Below are 20,064 nucleotides of genomic sequence, written 5' to 3' on the forward strand. Positions count from 1 at the left end.
TAATTCTCTACTGCTAGATTACAGTATTTAAAAATAGATCTGAAGATTGAAGATTTTATGAATATTTAAAATCCAACTTTGTCAAATGTCATCTTACTTTCTCTTTAGCTTCTTGCTCCTTCCGTTTTGCCTCTGCTTTTGCTTTCTTTTCTGCTTCTTTCTTGGCTTTTTCTTCTTCCTTAAATTTTTTTATTCTTGGATCACAGCTATATGCATTATCTACCAGAAAAAAAGTTAATCTTTTGAATTTCTAACATTTAATTACAGAACTTTAAAAAACCATCAATTATCCTTACCAACTAATGTTCTTATTCTGTTCATTTCTTCTTTTTTCCTTTGGGCCCTTGTTGCTCTGTTCTGCTTTTCAATCCACCTCCTTTCGTCACGACTATAAAATAGGAAATACTGGAAATAAACTAGTGCTTATGGATGGTATGATAGGAAAATGTAATACTTTATAATTTAGCTACAATGCAAATAATGTCTTGAAAGGTTAAAATGCTATGTCATTATTAACATTAAAGGGTAATAGTACTTACTATTATTTTTGGTTAATTTTTTGGGAACATTCATGTCAAAAGAATTTCCCTACACATATAGGGAAAATGAAAAGAAAACTGGTTAAGCAACCAGAAGAAAAAGAATTTGCTGACTTGAGCTTTATTGACAATTACATTCCTTGGCAATTTCTTAAGCTTCATAACCAACTATTGATCTGGCACTATCAAGCTTAATTTGTGAGATAGGATCTCAAAATATTAAAAAAACTCATTTAAAACGGATACACAAAGAGAAAATGCAAAAGAAAATATATGCGGTATATTTTTACATCATCACAAATACCAAAGAACTAAACAAATATCTTCCTTTATTAATGATTTACATACATACCATTCTGCTTTTTCTTTTTCTTCTTCATCTAAATAAGAGAATTCTCTCCAAGAATCAAAATTATACCTAATATAAACAGAAATAAAATAAAATCAAGCCAAAACAAATGAAAAAAAAATCTTCCTTTTAAAATTAAGTTAGGTGCATATAATTTTAAGTAACTTTAATGATAAGTGGATGAGTTCGTTTTAATAGATCCCTATCCCTCCCCTCTCTTTTGATACTGAACTAGCACTACACAAGTCTTTTTCTTCTTCTTGTTAAAATGACATTGTATTTGGTATGAAAGTCTAAAATACTCATCACCCCTAAAAAAAAATCCCAGCTCCCTGCTATCTCTTCTGAATATTAGGTTTCTCTCTTGCCTGGGACTTTATCAAGTTTTCCCTGCCTTCACCTCCACTAGTCTGTCAAGTTTTAAGGGAACCTAGTACTGATTACTTTATCTGGTTTGTAGAGCTAAATTTTGTCATTTTTGTCTTACAGTGATTTTGTGTTTTCATATTTAACAGATACTTAATGAGAAAATATAGCACACATAATATAAAAATGGAAAATGAATACTGCGTATTAAAAATTAATGAATTAATGAATTAGTTATAGAGACAACATCATCTTCATCATATATTCAAGTACTTAAAGAAACAGCTAAATGAAAAATTATTTTTTAATGATTCAAATAACTCCTTATTTTTCATTTTTTACTGCTACAGTGTGCTTGATATCTAGAAATCTGATAAATAGAAAACAGATTGAAAAAATAATCATAAAAGCCTAAATATTACATAGGAGATAATAAAGCATTCTGTGAAAACCTTTTTTTTTTTTAGCGGTACGCGGGCCTCTCACTGCTGTGGCCTCTCCCGCTGCGGAGCACAGGCTCCGGACACGCAGGCTCAGCGGCCATGGCTCACGGGCCCAGCCGCTCCGCGGCATATGGGATCCTCCCGGACCGGGGCACGAACCCGTGTCCCCTGCACTGGCAGGCGGACTCTCAACCACTGCGCCACCAGGGAAGCCCTGTGAAAACCTTTTTGATTTCTAAACACAGTGCTTTTGTTCAGTGAAGGTTCTGCAATTTTCCCACCCCTCAATTAATTTACAGAAGTCAGTCGAGCACTTATTGAATACTTACCTTCTTAAAAAATGAAAGCATGGGAGAAACAGTGTATTCACTCACCAGAAAGAATAAAATGCATCTACATCTCCAAATGATGAATTCATATCACCAAGTTTAGGGACATTTTTTTTATTGGACCATCTGAAATATTGAAAAAAAGAAAAACTCAAAACATTTTGTACAAAAAGTTCAACAAGCTGATTTATTAAAAACAACAGTTTTTACTAGTCCCCTACAATATCCCTCCCCTATGTCCTCCATGACTAAGAGATGGAACTGGGAAGTCAGCAGTGCAGTGCTGAAAAATGCAGGTGCAGTAAAAGGGAGGGCAAGGGGAGAGGGGGTGTGAGGGGGAGAAACCAATGGAACAGTGTTCTAACCCTCAGGTAATCTTCAGTTCTGTAAATTACAGGGGGGTAGCAGCTGCCAAGCTGGCCAGGAAAAACAGGCTCTAACCCCACTTTTCAAGCTCACTTAGTCCTGCCCCTAAACAGGCAGTACGGAAGCGACCGGTAGGCCTTGCATTTAAAAAAATGTGAATACTCACAAATGGAATAGATTTCCACCCCCTCATTGCCACCACTTTCCCCCTAAGAGTCAGACTTGTAGGTTCAGCACTTCACCCACCATCTCTAAAAGGACCCTGAGTTTGCTACTGACCCATGTTTTTCCACTCTGTGAAACCATCCCACAAAAAAATATAATACACTATATATATATATATATATAAATTTTTTTTTAACCACCTTCAGCACTGTTACAAAACAAATGTGAGGAGAAAGGGTGGAGGAAATAATTAGTCTGCATCAAACCGCTAATCAAAGTGCTTCTCAAACTTAGCTGCCCATTAGAATCACCTGGAAGCATTAAAAAAACCTACAGGCATTCCAAACCAATTAAATTAAAATTACAGTTTCTCCAGGTGGAACCCAGGCAGTGGGAACTGTTCAAGCTCTCCAACTGATTCCAATACGCAACTAAGATGCACCCTCAGGAAACCTTCCAATGCAGATGGAACCAGAAAATGTAGATTATTGGTTCACACTACTTAAAAACTGATTTTAATGAAATAAATTACATATGTTTTAATCTTAAATATAAATCATCCTTTGTCAGAGAACCTTATGATAATCAGACGCTCAAAAATAGAACAAAAGCTTTCCTAAATGATAATGGGCCAAATGCAGCAGTGTACCCATTAACAAAGGGGAAGGAAAGAATGGGAAATTACTGTCACTTAAGTATCAGCATCACACTACATAAAGTCAAGCATCGTTCCCCCAAAGGAAATTTAAAAGAAAAACATCCCATGAGTTGTAATTTCACCAAGGAAAGGAAGAACTTCCATTTAGAGAGCAAAATAAATTAGTATAGTAAGTTCACCAGAGGCGCTCAATATTGTAGAGGATGAGGAGGACAAACACAAAACTATTACTAGCTATTACTAGAGGAAAAAACCAGAAACTTGGAACTACAAGAAGCCAACCAACAGAGCATCATAGTACAACCAACCTCTGCATTCAGTTCAATTAAAGCTCATTTTTCTAAAAAAAAAAAAAAAGCCAGCCAATAGAGCATATGATCACAAGGGGATGCCTTAACGCACCTGGAATTCCTTTCAAACACTGGGGAAAACACTTCAAAGAAATTGTCCTTTGCTTCACTTTTAGAAGGAACTGAGTTATCAAAAGTAGGATCTACACTGTTAAATGCTCGTCTTTTCACTGGATCAGATAACATTTCATAAGCTGAGGAAAAAAATCATAAGGTCACATCACCACAATGCTACATTTTTTTCTTAAAAAAAGTTATTTTTCATATTTAAAAATTTTGTGTGCTTGTGGGGAAGGGAGGATTTAGGTCATAGCTCCAGCACAACTGAACTTAAGAACTTCTTTAAGTACCTCTTCTGGAAGGCAAAGGACAAAACAAACACTCAACGCTTTTTTTTAAAAATAATCCTGATGTTTATTTATCAAATTTCACCAGTGGAGTCATCGACCGGCTTTTAAAATAAGGGCAGTTTCATTATAATAGCATACTTGGCAAACCATATAAGTACAGAAGCACTCAACCCTTAGGAAAGCATGACTGAGAAAAAAGAAATAGCTAGAAGACTAACTGTTAGATCCCAAGGGTGTGAAAGATCAAAGGATCTTTGACATCCTGAGCACTATGTACGAGTGGGCCAACAAAGAATAAGTTTGAAAGGTGTGTATACAATTTTTTAAAAATTAGCATCAAACTGTAAAATTACATTTAAGGAAATATTTAGGTATGGTGGCTCCCTCTATTAATTCGCTTAATGGGGATACGGCTATTTAAATATCCATTGATGGCTGGGGGGCGTCCCCTTAGTAGGATAGAATCAACTTCTTCATTTAAATCAGCAAAACATCTGAGGAACGGCTTAGCCCCGCAAAGTGTCTGAAATGGGAAAAGATCTTAGTATTCTCATCATTAAACATAACAGGTATATGAATTAACTCTAGGATGCGCTTCTCCAAAGAACCACCTGGGGAATCTTGTTAAAATGCAGACTCCAATTCAGGAGGTCTGGGGCAGGGCCTGAGTTGCTGCAGTTCTGACAAGCTACCAGGGTTGCTGATGCTGCTGGGTAGGAGAGCCTCACGTTGTGCGGTGAGGCTCTGGGGGAGATTACCAGAAATAACCAGATGTTAACTAAAGATGTTTTTAAATGTTACGGTATAAATGAAGTACAACGCATAGGACACCTAATCCCAGCAATTAATACATAATCTTCACTAACAGAAATTTCTGACTCTAAAGCGATTTCTTACCTTTAGTTATGCAAGTGAAGTAGTCATTATCTCCTTCTTTTATTGGTTCACCAGCTGCTTTCCGTTTGTCTGGGTGATGTTTTAAAACCATTGCTTTATCTACAAAATAAGTCAGATTTAGATAATTTGTCCTTTTAGGCATCAAAGCTAAAAATAAAGATGAGCTAAAAAGAGCCATTTCTAATAGCATAGTATTAGTTTAAAAAATATTTTCTCCTACAGTAAAATATATGCTTATTAAACAGAAATTACAGAGAAACGGAAATAATTATTTTAAGAACTGGCCAAAGTGCCAGCACCCAAAGACAAGTGCCGTTCATATTTTGGTGTATTTCCACACAGACTTCTTCCTCCTTAAGCATATGCTTTCAAAAATGCAGCTATAATCATTTTATATATACCAATTTAAGTTGTGATTTTTTTCAGCTTAACATTACAGCAGTTCCATTTTCCACACTGTTGCAAACTCTTCAAAAAATTTTAATGACGGGCCTCCCTGGTGGCGCAAGTGGTTGAGAGTCCGCCTGCCGATGCAGGGGATACGGGTTCGTGCCCCGGTCTGGGAGGATCCCATATGCCGCGGAGCGGCTGGGCCCGTGAGCCATGGCCGCTGAGCCTGCGCGTCCGGAGCCTGTGCTCCGCAACGGGGGAGGCCACGGCAGTGAGAGGCCCGCATACCGCAAAAATAAATAAATAAATAAATAAATAAATAAAAATTTAATGACTACTTAATACAGTATTTCAAGTAGATTTATCATAACTTATGTAACTGTTTCTCTACTGCTGGATATTTAGATTGTTTCCAATTCTTCACTACTGTAAGTTAGTCAATTTGAATCATTTTGTAGAGAAGTATTTTTCCATATTTAGGACTCTTTCTTCTTAGGATATACTCAGAGAAGTGAATTAGTGACTGAAAATGTAGGAACAAGTCCCGTTCTAAAAGTCATACCACTGCACACCCCTATGGGAACATCCTTTTCACCACAACCTCAACACTGGACCCAATTATTTAAAACATGATTATCACTGGTGCTCAACAAATTTTTTGTTGTTCTTTATTTCTACCCTTCATCCTTCATTTATGGAGGAAAGAGAGTCTGTCAGTTTTTTCTTCTTAGTTTGTGTGAGTCACTTTAGAATGACTAATGGCTGGCTGTTAACATCTACTGAGCATTTAATATGTGCCAGCATTTTTTTTTTTTTTTTGCCGTACGCAGGCCTCCCACCGCTGTGGACTCTCCCGTGGTGGAGCACAGGCTCCGGACGCACAGGCTCAGCGGCCATGGCTCACGGGCCCAGCCGCTCCGTGGCATGAGGGATCTTCCCGGACCGGGGCACGAACCCATGTCCCCTGCATCGGCAGGCGGACTCTCAACTACTGCGCCACCAGGGAAGCCCGCCAGCACTGTTTTTATCAGCTGATCTTCTCAGTAACCCGCTGAGGAAAGTACTATTAGTTTCTCCCTTTTACAGATGAGGAAAATGAGGCACAGAGAGGTGAAATAACCATTTAACCTCTATGCAACCTGTCCAAAGTCCTGGCCAAGCTGGGCTCCGACCCAAGCAGCCTGACTCCTAAGCCTGTGCTTGTGTGCTGCCTGTCCTAGTCCGTCATGTTTGATGCTAATGCTTTCCACCACTGCTGTGATTATTCTTGTTTTCAAAAAACATTCAGTTTTTAAATTTCTGTTTACTGATCATTTCCTTTATAATTGTATTCCAGTACTTATAAAGGTAGAAGGTCCTTAATTCTGCAAAAGTTTGAGATATATGTTTCTATTTTAATATCTTCTACGGTCGGAATTGAAAAGCTTAGTTTTTCTTCAAAGTCCTAATACCATTTAATAATCCTCCCTTCTCTACTAATTTGTGATGCCTCCTTTATCACAGTAAATTTACCCAGGGTCTGTTTCTGGTTACCTATTCCTGTCCCAGGATTATCTTTAAAATGACTATAGCTTTCTAATTTGATGGTAACTTCCAAAAACTGTGTATTATTTTTGTGTATTTTTCTTGCATCTGGCTACCTGACTCAGCTCTTTCAGTTTTTAGGTAGATCCTATATTACCTACAAATAATATATTTCTTTCTTTCTAATAGTTCTCTCTCCTTTAATATCATTAATTCACTGACCCAAACTCCCAAATAGCATAAAAGTAATGGGCAGGTAAGTTTCCCCCATGGGCTTTTATGGGAATATCACTAATGTCACACAGTTAAAAGTTTGTTGGCAGTGAGTCTGAAATACTTATCTAAGTAGGGAATTAACTGCATTTCTTTTCAAAGTTGTATTTACCAAAAAGGAGTGGATATTAAATTATACTATATGTACTTTCACATTCTTCTTAGGACATCATACTGACATAGTTCCTAAGAGAAATCTTGTTCATGGGCATTATTCTTTTAATATACTGTTGAATTCAATTTGCTATTTTTTTAATTAATTAATTTTGTTTTATTTATTTATATTTTTGGCTGTGTTGGGTCTTCATTGCTGCACATGGGCTTTTCTTTGGTTGTGGCGAGCAGTGCACGGGCTTCTCATTGCGGTGGCTTCTCTTGCTGTGGAGCACGGGCTCTAGGCACGCGGGTTCAGTAGTTGTGGCTCGTGGGCTCTACAGCGCAGGCTCAGTAGTTGTGGTGCACGGGCTTAGTTGCTCTGCGGCATGTGGGATCTTCCCAGGCCAGGGACTGAACCTGTGTCCCCTGCGTTGGCAGGAGGATTCTTAACCACTGCGCCACCAGGGAAGCCCTAATTTGCTATTATTTTAACTGGGTGCTTTTTTTTTTTTGGTATTATATTCATGGGTGATATTTGTAGTTTTTTTAAAAAAAGCTCTCTTTGCCAGGTTTTAAAAATTAATTAGAGTCGTTTTAGGTTCACAGAAACATTAAGAGGATGATTAAGAGATCCATATACCCTCTGCGCCCATACATGCACAGCCTTCCCTCCCTGCCCCTCCTCCTCAACATCCCCCACAAGAGCAGTACACTTGCTACAATTTTGTTTTCATCTAGCTTTTTTTTTTTTTTTTTTTTTTAATTTGGCTGCACCATGTGCCTTGTGGGATCTTAGTTCCCCGACCAGGGAGGGAACCCAGGCCCCAGCAGTGAAAGCGCTGAGTCCTAACCACTGGACCACCAGGGAATTCCCGCTGTTTGTTAACAATTGATGAACCTACACTGACCCATCATAATCACCCAAAGGCCACAGCTTTCACTCTTGGTGGTATACATTCTGTGGGTTTGGATAAATGTATAATACATGTATGCATCATAATATATAAAGTAGTTTCACTGCCCTAAAAATCCTCTGTGTTCTACCTGTTCATCCCTCCTCGACGCCCCCAACCCCTGGCAACCATGAACTTTTTAGTGTCTCCATAATTCTGCCTTTCAATGCCCGGTTTTCATACTAGGATGACATTAATGTCACAAAATGAATTGTTCCAAAAACAGTTTACATTCAGCATGAGAACGTTCAATTCCTTAAGCATTTGAAAAAAAATTCATCTAAGAAATCACCTAGGCCTAAAACATTTTTTAGGAGATAATTCTTGGTAACTCTTTACATTTCTTCAATTCCAAAAAAGCCAATTTTATCAAATTTTCAAATTCACTGCATTTAATAGTGGTCTCAGTTAAAAATATCTTCTGTAATTGTTTTCATCCTTTCTGTATTTCACGATTGTTTTTTCTTCTCACAAATCCACTGGAAGATATTGTTTTATCTAGTTTTTCCCTCTACCCTCCTTAGTACTATTCTTTTAAACATTCGAATTGAACGCCCATTTTATTTTTTCCCTCCTTCAAAAAAGGTAACATAGGACTTCCCTGGCAGTCCAGTGGTTCAAGCTCCACGCTTCCACCGCAGGGGGCCCGGGTTCGATTCCTGGTTGGGGAACTAAGATCCCACATGCCACACAGCGTGGCCAAAAACAAACAAACAAAAAACGTAACACAATAGCTGAAGGCAATGAACTTATTGATGGTACAGATCTAGCTGCCATCCCATATGTTTTGACAGGCAATGATCTTACTTTCGTGAAAAGAATCTATTAATACAATTTTTATTTCTGTCTAGGTGCAAAAGAGTATATTTAATTTCCCAAGTGATTTTTTTTGGTTTGTTTAATCAGATCTATTTTATTAAATTGAGAGAAAATTTACACAGAATAAAATGTTCAGATTTTAAGTATTCGGTTCAGTAAGTTGTGACAACTGTATACACTCGCTTAACTACCACCCAAAATAAAATACAGATTATTTCCAGCACTCAGAGTTCCCTTGTACCCCTTTTCCAGTCAACTCCTACCCCCTACCATCTGGGGCAACCTCTTTCTGATTTCTGTCACCACAGATTATGTTCGCTTGTTCTTGAAGTTCATGTAAATGGAATCATACAGTATGTCTTTGTATCTGACATAATGTTTCCAGATTCACCACCTTGTGTATATTAGTAATTTTTTGAAAACTGCTGAGTACTATTCTATTGTATACAGCAGTTTGCTTATCCATCATCCTGTTGGTGAACATCTGGGTGGTTTCCAGTTTTTGGATATCGTGAATAAGGCTGCTATGAATATTTTTGTACAAATCTTTTTATGGGCATATTTAGTTGTTTCTACATATACTGCAAGGGTTCAGAAACTGACAAATACACTTTTGGTTTTTTTTGAGCTCCAAGATTTTTCTTATAGTCAAGTGTATTATCAGTTTCTCCACTAACACTCAAGAGAAGACATTTTCACCTTCTAGCTGGTTTGAGCAGGAAAGGAATTTATTTAAAGGTTATTAGGCGGCTCACAGGAACTGAGCGTCTGACCATCAGGCTTGGAAGCTAAGCAGCCAGGAACAATAATCACAGCATGCCAGACAGTTCAGAGGTGTGATGACCGCACCACTGTTGGGCACTGCGGGACAGAGCACAGGCTCCTCCCACGGCCAGTGCTTGGGGAAAGCCATAGCTCCTCCCGGCGCTGCTCTTCCACCCCTGCTGTCAAAACAGATGCTGTTCAGCTCGGCCTAACTCACATCGGTTCTCCTTTGAAACGCTGAGGAGTAAAACCTAAGTCACATGCCTACAAACATTCTCAGTCTGAAGTCGTATCTTTTTATAATAAATCGGGCAACTTTTCTTCTTTATCTGCAATTACTGTCTCTGTTACATTCATTCTGACCTCTTCTTTGGGGAAATCTGACATCTCTTTATTCTTTCCTTCTGAGTCTTGCGAACATTCCTCAAGGCTGTCCTCCGCTTTCCTTTGTTTTCTAATTGTACGCCAGCCTTTCGGATTCTAAGTGCTGCTCCCCTGTTTCTAGTTTCCAGGCAATTCTACTTTTTTCTCGCGAGTCTCTTTCTCCAGTGCCTGTGCTGCTCCCCCCGCCCCCAAGGCAGTGTCTTCATATCTCACTGACAACGTGGAGCAATTAAGTTTTCTTTTGAACCTGATTGTAAAGTCTGAGACAGGTGATGTCTCAGCGTTTTGTTGGATAGTCTCCTCTTATGCTACAGTGTTTTTTTCTTCATTGACTTTTCCACCTAATCACATCTAGTCATTCATGTACAGTAGGGCATCCTGAGATTCTCCTATATTCTGTCCCAGGGGTGGGGTTGGGAGAGGCAAAAGATGTCACCCAATATTAAAAATAAGGCAACGGAGGCCAAAGAACAGCTGTTGTGTATATTTACTGAAATTTCAAAGACCTACCTCTCCACCCTTCCCCACCAAAGATAGTTTCTGGGGTGTTTTGAGGGTACATTAGCAAATGGGCTTTTACTGTACATTCATACCTCTATTATTATAAAAAGTCTCTATGATTCTTTTAAATATTACAGTTGATTTACAATACTGTGTTAATTTCAGGTGTACAGCAAAGTGATTCAGTTATATATATATATATATATATATTTTTTTTTCTGATTCTCTTCCATTACAGATTATTACAAAAAGTCTCTGATTTCAACTTTTTAAGAGGCATAATATGAAACTTTTCAGTTTAAAACATGGGAAGTATTTTAAGCTAAAATGATTAAATTTAGAAAATTCAAATCAAAGATTTTACTTCCACGTAAAGAATAGCAAACCTACATGCATCATTTGCTACTGTGGCAATTTTTCTTCAAGAAAAAAATTGAAATACCACTGTTAGTACTCAAGTACTTTCTCTTAGCCCATCATTCAACTTTCCTAGTATACTCTTTTCAGATAATGCAGAAAAGGAAAAAAAGACCACTTACTTTATCCACACGTAATCGAATCCCTAATTTTCATTACAGGAATTCAAAATATCAATACATTAAACAAAATTAAAACTTTTTACAAACTATTATGTATAAAATAAGCTGTACAACAAATAAGCTGTACAACACAGGGAATACAACCAGTATTTTATAGTAACTATAAACGAGTATAACCTTTAAAAATTGTGACTCGCTATACTGTACACCTGGAACTTATATGATATTGTACATCAACTATACTTCAATTAAAAAAATTAATTAATTAAATAAATAAAATGTTAAAAAACCCCGCCAACCTCCTTTATGTGTGTGTTTGTGAAAGGATTCAAGAACTAGAAGGATCTCAAATGTCATCAGTCTTACATTATTATTAGGTTTGTCTGTGCTAATGATGATAAATTTGCAAACAGTAACTTTGTATTTTTACTTCTGGACAAGATTTCAGAGAGCAGTAAGTAGCAACTGTCTATTTTACAGTGATAGAGGAAAGAGAACAACAGTCTGCTTCTGAATAAATACTGAGAATATTCAGCAAGGTGGCAGAGAGTGAATCGTAAACCCACATAACGTTAATAATCTGTACAGTCAGGGTGCAAAACTTCTGGCAACAGAATATTCAAAAATTAATCTCGGGGCTTCCCTGGTGGCGCAGTGGTTGAGAGTCCGCCTGCCGATGCAGGGGACGTGGGTTCGTGCCCCAGTCCGGAAAGATCCCACATGCCGCAGAGCGGCTGGGCCCATGAGCCATGGCCGCTGAGCCTGCGCGTCCGGAGCCTGTGCTCCGCAACGGGAGAGGCCACAACAGTGAGAGGCCCGCGTACCGCAAAAAAAAAAAAAAAAGAAAAAAAAAATGTAATCTCTATTATCCCAATAAAACAAATGGACTTAACAGAAGCAAATGGATGTTTCTTGTACAATTATTACACATTTTTTATCTTTAGAGAAAGAAACAATTCCTTCACCTTAAAACACCAACTGCTTTCCTAGCTCTCAATCACTTGTGGTTCTTTCACAAATTATATGTGTCAAGGAATATTTGGTATCTGTATGCTATTCTTTCATATAGTAAGACTTTGCAAATACTTTTCCAGGGCAAATGAATTTTCCTGGCATCCATGTATATTGCAACGACTATTCATACACACTAACATATGCTTAATCTAAAATCATGCCAGCTTTTAAGGAAATCCAATAATAGGTCTAAAATAACCTCATAAATTCCTTCACCTTGTTAAAAAGTATTTCCTGTGACTTTCCTAAATACAAGCATTAAGGAGAAAATTTTGAGTTTATCTACTATACTTAGGCTCAACTAGCATTTTTCAGTGTGAAGTAGGTCTCATTCCGTCATCTTCCTCCAAGTGCAAGACTTTCTCTGTCCCTGATTCCCTCCTCCTTTTCATATGGCCACAATCTTACCTCCTCTGACCTCAATATCCACTCTCTAGAGTAGAGGGCAGAACACTGTCCTAAGACAAAACAGGAAACTCATCACCTTCACCTCTTTCATGAAACTTCACTCATCAGGTGAACTGAATGGGGTGTAAGGAATTACGTCCAAAGGACTGCAAAGGACAGGACAGTTTGACAGTTCAGAGCACTAAGGGGATGGTGTTTCATAAGGCCTATAAAGACTGGGTTGCCAACAATTCCTGCCCCCATCCCCCTGCCCCAATTTTTAACCTTGTCATTGAAAAGAACAATGATATATACACTACCAAACGTAAGGTAGATAGATAGTGGGAAGCAGCGCATAGCACAGGGAGATCAGCTCGGTGCTTTGTGACCGCCTGGAGGGGTGGGATAGGGAGGGTGGGAGGGAGGGAGACGCAAGAGGGAAGGGATGTGGGAACAGATGTATATGTATGACTGATTCACTTTGTTATAAAGCAGAAACTAATAAAAAAAAAAAAGAACAATGAAACATCAGATAACTCTTTCTTCCGCATAAGAGACAGGGTGGGGGGCTTCCCTGGTGGCACAGTGGTTGAGAGTCCGCCTGCCAACGCAGGGGACGCGGGTTCGTGCCCTGGTCCGGGAGGATCCCACATGCCGCAGAGCGGCTGGGTCCGTGAGCCATGGCCGCTGAGCCTGCGCGTCCGGAGCCTGTGCTCCGCAACGGGAGAGGCCACAGCGGTGAGAGGCCCGCGTACCGCAAAGAAAAAAAAAAAAAAGAGAGGGTGGTATCAACAAAGATGTGACCTAAGATCACAAAAGAATATTGAAAAATCTAAGTAACAAGGCAACTTCCACTAAGTACAGCTGGCCATACTTCCAAGGGGAGGTGAAATATTATTTTTTAAAAGCTTGCTATTGGAGGAGTGTTCTTTATCCTGTCACAAACACACACACACACACCCTGATTTCTTGTTCCTAATGAGAAAGTCCATTCATGAGACTGCATTTTTCTGGTTTTGCAGGTAAGAGACTGTGGTTACACATCGTTATACCATAGAATACATGTTAAATCTAGAGTTATGGCTATAGACTGTGATCTTGCATATCTTTTCAGGAGGATAACATTTCCTATACCAGATATTTGATTATTTCAAAATAACTAAGTACTTACGAGCTGCTTTAATCTGTCTCTGTGTAGCTTTGTATCTTACATGGCCGAGTCCAAGTACTGCATAATGATCTTGGTTCTGATAAAGACACAAAATGGGAGTCAAGTTTGAAATGAAGCCATATATCCTATTCCTTGTGTTGGTACCCTAAAACAGTTTCCCAAAGTGAGACTCTCATAACAGAAATCTAGTGAGATGTTCCATATAAAATGGGTTCTGGGACTTCCCTGGTGGTGCAGTGGTTAAGAATCCGCCTGCCAGTGCAGGAGACATGGGTTCCAGCCCTGGTCCGAGGAGATCCCACATGCTGTGGAGCAACTAAGCCTGTGCGCCACAACTACTGAGCCTGTGCTCTAGAGCCCATGAGCCACAACTACTGAAGCCCACACACCTATAGCCCGTGCTCCTCGAGAAGCCACCGCAATGAGAAGCCCATGCACCGCAATGAAGAGTAGCCCCAGCTCACTGCAACTAGAGGAAGCCCATGTGCAGCAACAACGACCCAATGCAACCAAAAAATAAGTAAATAAATGAATAAAAATTAAAAACAAAAAACCGGTTCTGAGGTCATGGAAGTTTGGGAAACGTGGAGCATTGTATATAGCCTTCTTAATAATTTGTATGCACAGAAGCCAAACAAAGGCTCTGAGAAGTCCTGCAATTAAAAAAAAAAACAGGGCTTCCCTGGTGGCGCAGTGGTTGAGTGTCCACCTGCCGATGCAGGGGACGCGGGTTCGTGCCCCGGTCCGGGAGGATCCCGCGTGCCGCGGAGTGGCTGGGCCCGTGGGCCATGGCCGCTGGGCCTGCGCGTCCAGAGCCTGTGCTCCGCAACGGGAGGGGCCGCGGCAGTGAGAGGCCCACGTACCGCAAAAAAAAAAACAAAAACAAAAACCAAGCAGACGGAAACCTATATAGCCCAGCATTTTCCAAAACTTGACCAAAGAACTCTTGGTCTTGTATTTGTCTTAATACATATTAAAATGCTATGGCCATCCTTAAATCAAGGTACAGCCAGAAGACTTCAGAACTGAGGGGAGCATATTACAGTAGGTTGGGCCAGTGGCAATGACAGGACAGGAGCTGTGGAGCAAAGAAGGCTGGATGGAAATTTTGAGAAACTGGGGATGAGGCTTCTCTGGATAGGAAGCACCTGCTTTTATTTCTGCTTTGGTTAACATCCTTGCAAATCTAGAGACTGAGGTAGCACCTGAGTGAAGGCTCCTTACCCAAAGGGTGTATCTAGTATTGGAGAATGAGTGGGGAGAAAGAGGGCTTGAGGGCATAACACACAGGAGAAAAAAGTCAAATAGGGTTGATTGGTTTTCCTTTAAATTCAGGACTGCAAACTCCCTAAGGATGTGCTCCTTTATTATGCCTGGCACTCACACTTTGTTCCAGTTGGTTTGCTTTTCCACTCCCTAAGACTATTATTACATACTTCAGTCCTCTAGCCTTTCCTTAAACCTCACAGACCCTGCCCCACCCTCTCATCAATGGCCTTGCCTCCTGCTTAATGAAAAACTTTAAATTATCCTACTCAAATTCCAGCATCTTTCTGCCATCTTACCTGCACCCGTGCATCTTTCCCTTTCCCTCACCATTGAGAAAGCCCATCCTACCGAGACAAATTACTCCACCCCTCCTGAATACCACCTTCTCTAGGTCTCTCAAATGCTAGCATCTTTCAATTGTCCTCTAAATTTCAGCTGGATTATTTTCATCATTGTAAGAAGCAGCTCTGTTATCTCTCATCTTTAAGACCCTCCCATGGCCCCACTTCCACTTCTTTGCTGCCCATCAGAATTACACTTCTTGAAAAAGCCACCCACAGAACATTTCTACCCGCCCCAGCATTCGTTTTCAAACCACTCCAATCTAGCTCTGCTCGGTCCATCCTCACCCCCGGGGCTATGAAGCTGCTCTCGTCAGTATCAATTTCCAGCTGTCAAACACAAGATGACCCAGCTGCCTTCACTTTACTTCAACTCTCAGTGGCAGCACAGCTGACTCTTTTCTTGAAACGTTATCTTCCTTTAGGTTCTGTGAATCCACTCTGGTTTCCTCCCGTCTTCCAGTAGCGTTTTTCAGCCATTTTGACTGGCTTCTCGAAGCCCCGCAAAGCTCAGTCCTCGGGTTTCTTTCTCTCTCTATACTTTGGTCCAAGGTGACGTGACCAATGCCAGGGCTTGAAGACGGTAGGTGCCCTGTAAATGCTCGCAACTCCGCAGTTCACTCTAGCGTGGACTCCTGAGCTCCAGATGCAGAGACACGACGCTCCCCAAAAACTACCTTTCCCTGCAACCCTGTGCTGGTGACTGACACCACAGTCTAGCAGGTGACTCAAGCTGGGATGATCACGGGTCTTCCCAATATGTTCCCTTCTCTTGGGCGGCACAGCCCAGGTCTCCAAGACCTGTCAAGTCTACCTCCCCAAAAAGCAAATGTGTCCCTTTGTCCTCAAAACTTGGCTACAAATTTAGTTCAAGCATCAAGCACTCATTCGCAGGCTTGGATTACGGCACTAGCCCCATAACAGCAAACTGTTCCCTTCCCCTCTGGTCCTGCCCTCCCTTTTCAAGCAAGTTTCTGTACTGCCAGGAGAATTACTTTTCTAAAATGAGCTCAGAAACTTTTGATGACATCTTACTGCCCCCAAAATAAAATATAAAGTCCTTCCTTGGCATGGCATGAAAAGGACACAACAGAGTGTCATCTCGACTCTGTTTTCAGTCTAATTTCTCACTGCCACCCCTCAATACGCTACCCTACCCTTCACCAGTCCCCGAAGAGGCAGTGCATATTCTTTTACTCCTTTGTGTCTTTGCGTATCTATTCCTTCTGCCCGTAACACCTTTTTTCCCTTCTTGTTTCATAAACTGTCACTTAACCTCTTAAGATCAACTCAGACATGGCTTTTTCTGGATTTCTCCAGCAGACATAGTATCCTAGGGCCACTGCTATCCCACTCAGGGCTTAACAATAAACAGGTGCTCAATCATGATTATTTTGTTGAAGCATCTTAAAACATGGTTTAATAATGGAAAACTGCCATCTGACCGAACAAGATTCAGATATTAAGTACCTTCCAGTCTTTGGGATCAAGTGTTTTCAGCATGGGAAACTCTTCTAACTGCAATTCTTCATCTTCTGACTCCTCTGATAATTCTTTCTTATCCTCCAGTTCCTGAAAAGAGGCAGAAGCATTTCTGTTTCTCCTCTTAACAAAAGCTTCAAACCATCTTCCCACAGGTTCAACTTGACAGAGTGTTGAGGCTGTGATTGAAAGCGTTAAGAGAGGCTTCAATGTATTGCATGGAATAAATCTGTTCCAAGGCAATAAATAAGATCAAAACAGTGACACCATCAGAATATAATTTTAAAACCATCAACTGAGAAAATAACTGCAGTAATCCAGTTAACATGAGGGTTAGCAATAAATAATCATTTCCTAGTATTTACAGAGAGAGATTCAATCAACCTCTTCCAGTTATCTGACAAAACGAGACATTGAGCAATGTCAACAATAAACCAATACTTTCCTGGGGATATGAAAGGAAGATGAGGAAAAGGGAGAGATGTGGCAATCTGCTTTCTTTTTAGACTTGTAATAAAGCAGTAAATAATTATAAACTGTCAAGAGCCAGCCTCATCAAAAAAATCTAAAAGTAACAAAATATCTTAATTATTAATACCTGAATTTAGATAGCTTTCAAAAATTTTAGGAATTCACTAGCAATGATTTTTTCTGAAAGACAATTTTCAAGCAGCTAACAGGAATTTACTAATGAAACCGTGCTTTAGTGGAACACCTTTGAATCTGAAATTAGAAGCTCTGGATTTCAGTGCAGGTCTGACAATTAGTAGCTATATGAAATGAGTCAACGATGGCTTCAACTGTAAAATGGGAACAATACCTATCTTATCTGGTTCCTTGGAAGGATTGAATGACAAACGATAAAAGCACTTTGAAAGTCACAAACTGTTAAATAAATGTAAGTCTTTATCATTATTTCTGGGAAGTGGGGTAAGTCACTATGTATGTGTACATTAACAATTCAAAAAAGGTAGTTTTGGGTCAGGAAAAAAGTGAACATCTTAATTTTAATTTCATATTTCAAATGAAAGCAAAAAGCTTTACTGTCTGGTAAAAACTCAGAGTTAAGGGCTTCCCTGGTGGCGCAGTGGCTGAGAGTCTGCCTGCCGATGCAGGGGACACGGGTTCGTGCCCCGGTCTGGGAAGATCCCACATGCCACGGAGCGGCTGGGCCCGTGAGCCACGGCCGCTGAGCCTGCGCGTCCGGAGCCTGTGCTCTGCAACGGGAGAGGCCACAACAGTGAGAGGCCCGCGTACAACAACAAAAAACTCAGATTTAAGTCTTCCCTTGTACCTAAGGGCCACAATTTTGTAAAAATAGCTGACTTTTCATGTTTTGTGTTCGTAAATTAAGATTTCTTCTACCATTCACAGGAGAGCATTCAAAAACACTATATTCAAGAAGTACTACCTGTGTAGTGTGGGTGTGGCTTTCAAGAACATGACCTTTCAAGCCTTTCCCTCTACTTGTGAGATTACACAGAAACTTCTGTAAGCAGGAACACAACACGTGCCGTGAGATACGTCCAAAATCACATACAACAAGCGTCTGTATACGTGGCTATGGTAATCAATGAAATCACTGAACTTAGAGACTCTTTAAGTTTACAATACCATGACTGTCCTGGGCTATAAATCTAAGAACCTACAGCAGCAGGACAAATTTCACCCCCCCCCCCGCCTTTTTTTAAAAACTGAAGATAGTTGATTTCCACAGAACAAGCTTCACTTAATGACTGCCTTTAAAAGTCTGTGTACACGGGTCTTACCACCAGCATACACAGTGGTGTTTTCATACTGAATATGAGGAGCATGTCTGAGTCGGGACATTTAAAAAACGAAGCCGGAGCAAACGTAAAAGGGGAGAGAGGTGTTTAACTGAGCGCCAGCTGTAAGGCTTTGTAGGGCCTCCGGCACGTGGGGTGCTCGCTGTGGGCAGTCTCCTGCCGTAGGCAAGATGCTTATGAGAACCTTCTTAGGGTACTGGAGGGTTCGGTCCCGAACTCCTCCGCCCAATCCATGAGTCAGCAGCCGCGAGACAAGGAAGAAACTGCGGGGGCAGAAGGAAGACGCCCCCCTTCCTCCCTCCTTCCAGTCTGGGGAAGGACTTCTGTATAGCAGGGAGCAAAAAGACACCTGTCACGGCCCCACACTCTATAAGCTAGTTGCCAGGGGCAAGGGTAGAGAGGTTTCGGGGTCGCCAAGGTGGAGGACCGAGGCAGGGGCTGCTGAGGCTAGACTGAGCAGGGGTTGAGTGGGCACGTACCAGAGGTCAGAGCATGGGTGATGGCGGTGCCCCGGCCGTCCGCAGCGCTTGGCAGGAGCAGCATGATGGCGCCGGAGCCAGCCCCGCGGGCGCAGTAGTTCCCGTCCCAGGCGCAGGGCTCTTAGAGTCCCGCCAGCTCTACCTCCCGTTCCGAGCCTCGCGCCTTGGTTCTACGATGTCCAGGAACCGGCGCATGGAGACGACCAACTACTTCCGGGATGAATCTTCCGTGGTGCGTAGGCCAATCCCACCCCCGCCAACGTATGCGGCTGTCTAGGTCCTACTGGCTCAGATCCGGGTGGGGACCAAGATTCACGAATGGAAGGTTCCTAGGTTTATCAGTTCCCCGGTAAAAAGGATTATTTGCCTCGTCCAGGTGGAATAGGGAATACGTAGGGCATGATTTTCTCTAGCAGCTCTTACTGTATTCTTTTCCTTTTTAAGTTAACGACTACTTTATTAATTTGAATTGAACCGTTGATTTTAGTAGTAGCTGTACTTGTATAAATAGAAAGTGAGATGTGTATGAATTAGTATTGACAATAACTGTCTATACATTCGTAGAGAATTCTGTACATAAACCTGTAAAGCGTTTGTGTTTACCTAAATAATAATAGGAGCTAACGTTTGATAGCTGGGCTATCGCATTTAATACCCATATCATTTGCAGAAGAGACCCCTCTGTAGTATTAGATTCTAATCCAAGGCCAGCAATCATTTTACCCTGCTCTAGCAGCATGAAGTTTTCTTTCAAGATATTCCCAATTACAGGACTCTACTGTTTAATGTTTAATTGTTTAACAAAATCAATTATACTTCTGCTGTATGATTCCTTCTAGGACTGAGGTCAAATGCAAGAATTAGCAAAAAGAAATCAGTGGGTGGAAATTCACAGACTCCACCTCCCATCCTCCACCCCATACACAGTTATCTGGAATAGGTTGTGCAAAAGAGAAGAATTGATGTGCCACTCTTCTGCAAAGAGAACCAGAAATTAGTAAATTATTATCTAGGAATTACATTTTCACTGTTAAATGCATTGAATTTGCCTGTGTATCTGCTACATGACAAAATTGTT

General features: G+C 40.6%; 1 protein-coding gene across 2 annotated transcripts in view; it reads right to left on the bottom strand.

The window, feature by feature from the left end:
* DNAJC2 (DnaJ heat shock protein family (Hsp40) member C2) overlaps positions 1-19,204 on the bottom strand; it is a 29,374-nt gene extending 10,170 nt beyond the window's left edge. Inside the window, exons 1-9 of one of the 2 annotated variants that reach the window (XM_060108143.1) lie at positions 18,987-19,204; positions 16,709-16,810; positions 13,629-13,704; positions 4,813-4,911; positions 3,618-3,759; positions 2,072-2,152; positions 892-957; positions 297-388; positions 98-219 (exon numbers count right to left, since the gene is read on the bottom strand). In XM_060108143.1, the coding sequence (XP_059964126.1) occupies positions 98-219; positions 297-388; positions 892-957; positions 2,072-2,152; positions 3,618-3,759; positions 4,813-4,911; positions 13,629-13,704; positions 16,709-16,741 (711 nt within the window). In that variant the 5' untranslated portion in view covers positions 16,742-16,810; positions 18,987-19,204. Of the gene's footprint in view, positions 1-97; positions 220-296; positions 389-891; positions 958-2,071; positions 2,153-3,617; positions 3,760-4,812; positions 4,912-13,628; positions 13,705-16,708; positions 16,900-18,986 lie in introns of both variants that reach the window. The other variant, XM_060108142.1, reaches the window with a different exon arrangement.
* Between the last annotated feature and the right edge of the window lie 860 nt (positions 19,205-20,064).

This window comes from Mesoplodon densirostris, chromosome 9, assembly GCF_025265405.1.
Source record: "Mesoplodon densirostris isolate mMesDen1 chromosome 9, mMesDen1 primary haplotype, whole genome shotgun sequence".
In the NCBI taxonomy this organism is placed as follows: Eukaryota; Metazoa; Chordata; class Mammalia; order Artiodactyla; family Ziphiidae; genus Mesoplodon; species Mesoplodon densirostris.